The sequence below is a fragment of the Carya illinoinensis genome, chromosome 11 (assembly GCF_018687715.1).
Source record: "Carya illinoinensis cultivar Pawnee chromosome 11, C.illinoinensisPawnee_v1, whole genome shotgun sequence".
Classification (NCBI taxonomy): Eukaryota; Viridiplantae; Streptophyta; class Magnoliopsida; order Fagales; family Juglandaceae; genus Carya; species Carya illinoinensis.
Genome location: NC_056762.1, coordinates 10044215 through 10053358, shown reverse-complemented (window position 1 = coordinate 10053358; position 9144 = coordinate 10044215). Strand labels below are relative to the sequence as shown.

The window sequence follows — 9144 nt, the reverse complement described above, 5'->3', positions numbered from 1 at the left end:
TTGGCCTCAGCCATTTCTTTAAAGAAAACAACAGCACATAGAGAAAATGGTCGTCAGTAAGGTTTACATGCCCAGAACATGAGCTTTGAGAGAATTATGCCCAGGTGGGAAGATCCAACATGTAAATGAGAGGAGATGAGAGAGAGTTAACCCACTTGTCTTCGTGGATGAAGGTAAAAGACTCGGCTCCTCTCTCTGCTTGGATGATCAAATGTGTTCTCCAAACCGATGGTTTCTGAAGTTGGGAGAATCTAAACTTCAGATCACAATTGGCTGCTTTCTTGCTCCTCGCTCAGATGTGTCAACTGGGTTCCTTCTCTGTTGAAAGAGCAATTTGAAACATGTTGTCCAGCTAAAACAATCTTTTTTAAGCAATTGGGTACTGCGACCTAGGTGTTGGCAGGAGAAACCAGGAGATACGGCCTATGAGTTGACAACCCAACTCAGAGCACCCCGCCTAAATTTTTGGTCAGTTCCCGCCCAGTTTTTTGTCATATAAGAGTAAATTCTTCTCTGTTACGTGGATTTAAACTATATAACATTCCACAACTTTCTTGTCCCTCATTGAGTGCATAAAAACTTATTAATAATAAGTTTTGAACCATTTACTTCTGGTTTACTTAGCTAATTTTTCTGCACAACCACGTTAACTTGTATAGGTTTCCAATACAAGCAGTTAATTTTTTATAGAAGTACAGCAAATAACTCCCTATATAACCAGCAAAGTGGCATATAGGGGTGAAATGAGACAATACAGGTGTCAGCTTATGGACAAGTGGCAGGTTAATATTTGTAATGGTCACATTACAGGCTCAGCTTATATACAAGTGGCAGATTAATAATCAATATAGGTGTCAGCTTATATTGACAGATGTCTAATCTTTTAGTACAGGTGTTAGCTTTTAATTTGCAGTTATATAACCAGCATTGCAAGACCCTTTGGAGTTCTGAACTGGTTATCGTTGCAAACCTTAATTATACAATTGGCAGTTTAATTTGTTCGGGATCCAGGATTTTTCTAAGCTTGCTCCACCATACATTAATAATCAATATTTACTGGTAGTCTATAATGCTCTGCCATTCTTGCATTGAGTTGTCCAGCTTCATACCCCCCCTCGTAAGGCATAGAAATAACACATTTCAATTGAGTAAAACGCTCATTCATTGGACAAATTATGAGAAGATATTGTCAAGCTAATTGGAATGTTTGATATTTGATGACATTCGTAGATATTCTTTACAGATTTGCCAATAAGTGATATAGACTATGCAACTTGTTTTGTAAGGCAGCCGACTAGCTTAGATCCATGTACTTGCTAATTTGTAGGCTTCATGTAAGACAAAGATATCAAAACCAATTATGCTGCCCAGTTGGATAATTATGCTATTCTCAACTATGGTCTAACCTATTTGAGCCATATATTACTTTTTCCAATTTAATTGGTCCACACTTTCATTTATCCAATTTACTTGTATTGAGGTTATTGGATTGATAAGAAATACCTAATGGCAGTGCATTACACCATACTTTTTGGTTGATTGGTATGGATGTTCGTTGGACTTCATGTATACCTCATATGCTGTATGTTATATAAGACCACCTCACATGCCAGGGAGCTGGAAATGAAGCAACCTGATTGTGTATAAATGGCCTATTGGTTTTAGATCAATTTCTTGATACCTGTCATTCCATCTTCAACTGATTAGAATCACATCAAACAACTAACAAGTTTGCAGCACATCAAATGTAACAGATTATAAATATGCGGCTGCAGATCACAGCTTTGGCCCCTGCCAACATGACACAACACAACTCAATAATCAGATCTGTGTCTTGACAATTACTAAGCAAGTGTGAAGGAGTATTTAATCTACATTAATTCTATACAAAATCTATGGGAATAATCAACATTCCAATAATTTCTATCAAGTATAGTGTTTGATAAAAAACTAGGCCTCAAGCATGTTTTTTCCCACCCTTCAGTATCATATAACATTGACTGTAAGTTTTGGAAAAAATTACTCTAATATTGATAGCTTATACTTCATGGAACTTACACACAAAAACATGACAATTTTGAATTGTTGAAATACCACTCCTTAAAAAAATACAGTAGTTTATCACCTTAATCTTATTACAACATCTGCCTCAGCTACACCAAAGGAAGGTGCATCAGCTCCCTGCATTCCATGGTGTTATGTGAAATCTGGCCGGATTTCACATAACATTCATTGTTTCTGGATATCATAGAGTGTAAGTTAGTGGAATAATCAATCAATAGCAACACAGTTTAGATAAAATACTGCATTGTCGTATTGGCAAGCATGGCCCAAACGACATGTTAGAAATTACGTTGACCGTAAACTGTGTTCATTACTTGTCATTTCCAGCTAGATAATCTAACATTATAAAGGACAGAGTTAACATTGACTGTTATTGGTAGCAATGACACATTAGTATATTCCTAACTTAGGTAAATTATCAAACCATGCATTGTGAGAAATTGAAATAATGACACTATAAGTAAGGGCATACCATCTTCTGAATCTGAGCTTGCATCATTGGCAAATGCAATACTGTCATCATCGCTTCTGTCGCTATTAGCATCGGCTTCGTCGATTCCCTGATCATCATCAACGCCATCATCCTCGAGGAATGCATTGTGGTCAACTAAATCAGATGGTTGATGTTCTAATATGGTCGAAGGGTCTATCAGTATTGGTTCTTCATCTAGCCTGTTCAATGGAGTCATCAAGTCTGGATCACTAGATTGGGCATGCGGCACGTTTGTCGGAATGTTTTCATCTTCCTCGAAAGCATCATCGTGAACTAACTCTGCAGGATCATCCGCATCCTGGACCGACGAAACTAAAGGAATGTTGTATACATTCCTATTCATTATCTTATGGACCACATACCAACTACCCACCACACTCATATCTTTTAAGTAAAACACCTGCTGGGCTTGGCATGCAAGAGCAAAAGGTTCATCTTTATACCATGTTCGAGAAGTGTTCAGACTCGTTAGATGGTCGCCAACGCGAATCCCTTTTCGCTTATCACCAACATCCCACCAATCACATTGAAACAAATAGACCTTACGCCAACCCATATATCTTAATTCTATAATATCTTTCAAAACCCCGTAGAAGTCAACGGGATTTGACTGATGTTCACCACGAACAACCAAACCGCTATTTTGAGTTCGTCGGTGCCTCTCTCGATCCTTCGTCTGAAATCTAATTCCATTCATAATGCAACCGGCGTACGACGCAACCCACTTGTCGGGACCACATGCAAGTGCATATATTTCATCTCGTACACTGGCTGGGTTCATCGCACGCTTCTCTCGAATCTATATTCCAATCAAAAGACAAAACCAACGTAATAATAAAATAGCTAGAAGATTTAGTAGTTATTTTGGTTAGTTAAAAATGAGGCATATTAGTTTTTTTAGCTGGTTTGGAAAAATGCTATTTTATGCATTTTGTTATAGCAGTAAAACATGTCGAGTTGAAATGGAATGATAAACCGTCAACCCCCAAGGTATCGAGACGGTTTAATATTAAAGAGAAATACGTACGTGTTTCTTGAACCAAGCTGGGAATTGAGCTTGGTGCCTGCGCGCAGAGTTGGTTGTGCTTTCCCTTGTAATCATGTTGTAATGGTCACTGCAAAACAGAGTGGTATAAGTTCACGGTGTAACTATGTAACCGTTAAACAATCTTTGCTTTACACAAAAATGTGGACCACTTACTCGAGGTAATGCTCGATCTCGCCACAATTATTGAGAACATACCAGTGGGCTCTTGAAAACCATTTCTCGGCTAGCATGTGAATGTTGGCCGCCCCGAGCGGACGAACCTTTTGTGAGAATACAGAAAAAAATTCATCATTAAGCTGATCTGGAATGTCCGCGTTTCTTTCAACCCGTTTATATCTGGTCTCAATGTCGTTGAGATACATTGAGCAAAATGTTAAACACTCAACATGAACATATGCTTCTGCAATTGAACCCTCAGGGCGGGCTTTGTTCCGGACATAGCGCTTGAACTTCCCCAGGTACCTCTCAAACGGATACATCCACCTGTATTGCACTGGTCCAGCAAGTAATGCCTCGTCTGGTAAATGAATTGCGAGGTGGACCATAATATCAAAAAATGCAGGTGGGAAGATCATCTCAAGTTTACATAGGATGATAGAAATATCTGCCTGAAGGCGATGCAATGATTCATACGTCAATGTTCGAGCACACAATTCCTTGAAAAATGTACTTAGCTCGGTCAAAGCTAGCCGGATGTCAGGACGCAAATAACTGCCAATTACAACCGGAAGCAACCGTTGGAGAAAAATGTGGCAGTCATGACTTTTCATTCCTGTAATTTTGCCTTCCCGAATATTCACACACCGAGCAATATTAGAGGCGAAGCCATCTGGAAAACTAACTTGTGACACCCACTCACAAAAGGAAATTCTCTCATTATGGTTTAGTGTGTAACATGCCAGACTCATCCGGCAACGATCACCCTCCGGACGTAAGTGTAATTCCTTCCTCAGTCCGAGACGTTCCAAATCCCTTCGTGCATTTGCAGTGTCCTTACTCTTTCCATCAATACTCAGCAAGGTGCCCAAGACGCTATCACAGATGTTTTTCTCGATATGCATTACGTCTAGGTTATGCCTCAATCCCACGTCTTGCCAGTATGGGAGATCGAAGAAGATGCTTTTCTTTGTCCAGTTTTGTTCGTGTGGTGCCCGTTTCCTCTTCCGTTCACTTTTTCCAAATTGCACGTTGGAGACCATGCGTAATGATTCAAGTATTTCTTGGGCCGTAAGTCTTGGTGGGTGAGGCCTCACCTCGAGCGCACCGTTGAAAGCACGTTTATTCTTTCTCCAACGGTGGTCCGGGGCCAACCAGCGACGGTGGCCCATATAACAATGTTTACGCCCATAGGCCAACCACATTGAGTCTGTATCTACATTGCACACAGGACATGCCAATTTCCCCTTCGTGCTCCACCCCGAAAGATTGGCGTATGCAGGAAAGTCATTTATAGTCCAGAGTAGAGATGCATGTAATTGGAAAACATCGGAACTGAATGCATCATATGTCTCAATACCAACCTCCCATAATGATTTCAATTCATCAACTAAAGGACGAAGGAAGATATCGATATCATTACCTGGTGATTTAGGACCAGGTATCAAACATGTCAAGAGAAAGTATGGATCTTTCATACAAGACCAAGGTGGCAAGTTGTAAGGCAGAAGTATGACTGGCCATATACTATAAGGCTTGCTCATGTTATTGAATGGGTTGAAACCGTCACTCGCAAGTCCAAGACGAACATTACGAGCATCTTTCGCAAACCAATCATGTTTCCTATCAAAATCTTTCCAAACTTTGGAATCAGCTGGATGCCTCATACAACTCGAGTCATCAATACGCTGCTCTTTATGCCATCGCATCGCTTGTGCTGTCTTCTTTGACATATAAAGGCGTTGCAACCTAGGCATCAATGGAAAATAACGCATCACTTTCTGAGGTACCCGGTGTTTACTTGTCAGTGAGACCCATCTAGATGACTTGCATTTAGGGCACTGATCTTTGTCTTCGTATTCTTTCCAGAACAAGATACAGTCATTTGGACATACATGAATTTTGGTGTAACTAAATCCCAACCCACGTTCTAGCTGACGTGCATCGTTATAGTCTTCAGGCAAAAGAGCAGTCGGGAAGGCAGATTTCAATAGCTTTAGCACCATGTTAAAAGACTTCACGTTCCAACCACCAATACTCTTGATGTGAAGCAACTTCACCATAAATGATAGCTTTGAGTAGTTTGCACACGATGGGTAGAGTGGACGTCGAGCATCCTCTACATACTGTTCAAATGTATGGTGTCTTGAAGTCCCAACATTGGGTTCTGGTGCATCATCGTCACCACCACCAGCATTTAAACCGTGAGCACTATTAACGAAGGATCCCACCCGGATGTCATCTAACATCTCATCAACATCATCAACGTACTCACCAAAATCATCTCCATCGTCCTCATCATCTGACCGATTGGCATGAAAAGGATCATCTTCTCCATGAAATATCCATTGAGTATAACTTATATCAATCCCTCGCAAGAACAAATGATCCCTCACAACATCAAATGGTTGGAAAAAATTATTACGACATATCCGGCAAGGACATCGAATGGCATCACTGGCAGGAGCATTGGATTGAGCCATGGATAAGAAATGATTAACTCCTTCGGCATATTCATGGGACCGCAATCTATCTCCAATATGCATCCAAGATTTATCCATTTAACTGTTGTATACCAAAAAAAGGCCTACATGCAAAATTTTCTTCAACAAACAGATTATCAAGTTGAATCATCACGACCGCCTCCCATTAGGTCCCTGACAAATGACAATAAATTTGTGAAGTCACTTTCAGCCATTTAGTTTGAGATTTCCAATAAAAGTTGGAGAGGAGAGGGAAGGTGCTTATTAAGCTATCACAGAGATGTGAGGGACAGAAGAATATAGCCCTTTGCACCTTATGCACCCAATAATGGACAATTTGTAATGCAACATTGAGGGGGTTAATTTCCATGCCAAATGATAGAATGGTTGTCCATATCAGAATTCTATGGGAAGGTATAAGGTGCAAACTTATCAGGAGCAGGGGGACTTTAAGAATAACATAAAACATATGAGTGGGCAACATGATTCTGATATATAGCGACACACGGGAAGTTTGCGGGCTATATTTTTCCCCCGTACACTCTAATGCAGCACACTAGAGTGAAATATTCAGATCTGCTTTAGGGATGAGTGCTAGTTTTTATTGAATAATGGCATGTGAAAATATTTGTAGTTAGTGTGAAGTTAGACTAATATTATATCTGGAAATATTAAAGGCCAAAGGGTTAAAGGTAGGAAAAATTCAAGTGGGATTGGCCCAACGGTATCAAGAGCAATTCCAGTTGAATGGAATGGAAACTTTCAGAAATATATATATATATATAGTTATAAATATATATGGGTACATAACTACATAAATAGCGTACAGAGGGTAGGTGTGAGCTTATAGGCTGCCAATAGAAGCTGCCCATATTATCACGAATTGACAGGGGTAAAATCAGAAATCACAGATGATACAGAGGGGAATCATAACAAACAATGCATTTTATAATCGTCACTACAAGACTCGTGTAACCCATTTATGGTCTAATCCATTATGGTAGGAGTAGCTCATAACATGTGGTTTACAGCCGAACCTTTGTAGGGAGATATGTGGAAAAGATTCATGGAAAACATAGTATCATAAGTACTGCTGTGTCAGTTATCACAGCGTAACATACAACGGCTTGGAAAAATCACAGAAAACCACAAATCCAGTCCATTTAAACGTTTGAAATGTTTCGGGAAGGGGCATACACCCACTGGGTGCCTATATAAAATTGCAGCAGCTATACCAACATGAAAATTACCCATCAGCCCAAGATTCCAAGCTCTATTAGTACAATAGAAGTAGTTAAAAAGGCAGTTTAACGATGCTAGATTGATGAGTTCTGAAAAAGCAGTGGTTCTACACAACACTACACCTAGAGGGGGGGTGAATAGGTGTAATCTAATTTTTATGGCCTTTTGAAAATTAATCAAACAAGCAGATAATAAATGAAACAAATAACACAAATAATCAACACATGATTTTGTTCACGGAGTGGAAACTCATTTGAAGAACCTCTTCAAAATCTAAAACCACTCCGGGTGTAAGACACCACCTCAAATCCACTATAGAAACTTTAGTTTGTTACAACCAATTTAGAACACTCACAAAACCTTTGTAGTAGCTAAACTTGGCTTGCAACACCACGAGTGACCCACTCGATCTCTACACGCATGTAGTGTCGGAACTCCGACCTTCCTATAGCTTCCCACGAGAACCTCTCGATCTCTGCATCAATGGCAGCTCCGGACTCTTCCGGCCAACAGCAATGTCCACTTCAATGGACTCAAATAAGAGTTGATTTTGAATGTGTTATGATGGAGTAATATTTTTCCAAGAGAGAATCAACCAAATGGGGGAGAGGTTGCTCTAAGAAGTTCTTGGAGGCCCTTAGGGTTTTTGCTCTGATTCTCCACACGTAGAACAGAAGCTAACATGTTCTATTTATAGTTCCCATCAAATGAGGCGTTCAAAACCCTACATTGTAAGTGATCTGGAACATTGGCTCGAGCGAAGTGTCGAGCGAAGGTCGAGCGCCGAAATCTGCCTGAGTTCGCTCGAGCGCCATGTCGAGCGAGTATCGAGCGGTCGACTCTGCCTGAGTTCGCTCGAGCTCAGTGTCGAGCGAGGGTCGAGCGACACACTCTGCCTGGGTTCGCTTGAGCTCAGTGTCGAGCGAGGGTCGAGCGGTTGAATCTGCCTGAGTTCGCTCGAGCCGTATGTCGAGCGAGGGTCGAGCGGTTGAATCTGCCTGAGTTCGCTTGAGCCGTATGTCGAGCGAGGGTCGAGCGGTTGAATCTGCCTGAGTTCGCTCGAGCGCTCTGTCGAGCGAGGGTCGAGCGAAGTCGCTTCTTTTGACCAATAATGAGCACACTTCAACCCCACTTCAATCCTTCCGCAACAACACTTGTTACAACACTATTTTACACAGGTTTTCACAAGAATATGCCAACACGCTCATTTTTCCCTCAACAAGTTCGATTACAAATAGACTCTAAGTGCAATCCTGAATCTACTACCATGCAAACCCATGTTGATAACCCATTCATAGGTCCCAAAATATTCATACAATGACCAAACTATCTACCGATTTGGTTCATCACAAGACCCCTTTTTGGGATATATAGTAGTAGGAACTTTAAGTATTACATATCAAGCAGAATCTGTTCCATCCTATGTAAAGTACGAACAGATGACAACTTACACACAGTCTGTCATGAATACATGATGAGGTCAATTTGGAGGATTGCCTCAGCCAGCCGTGGAAGCCTGGAAAAAAATACAAAGGGACAAGGCAATAATTTAATGTGGCTCAAATCCCAGACAGAACATGGCAAAAGCCAAGTAAATTTTACATAATAAATATTCATCTTCTACATCCATGGATCCAGAAGCTGTATGGAAAACCAGA

General features: G+C 40.6%; 1 protein-coding gene across 1 annotated transcript; it reads right to left on the bottom strand.

Moving 5' to 3' along the window:
• Positions 1-2374: 2374 nt before the first annotated feature.
• LOC122282197 lies at positions 2375-6322 on the bottom strand. Its single transcript, XM_043094148.1, has 3 exons — positions 3866-6322; positions 2537-3356; positions 2375-2400 (listed from the first exon to the last, which is right to left on the bottom strand). The coding sequence occupies exons 1-3, from the start codon at positions 6320-6322 to the stop codon at positions 2375-2377; spliced, it is 3303 nt and encodes a 1100-aa protein (XP_042950082.1).
• Positions 6323-9144: the final 2822 nt, after the last annotated feature.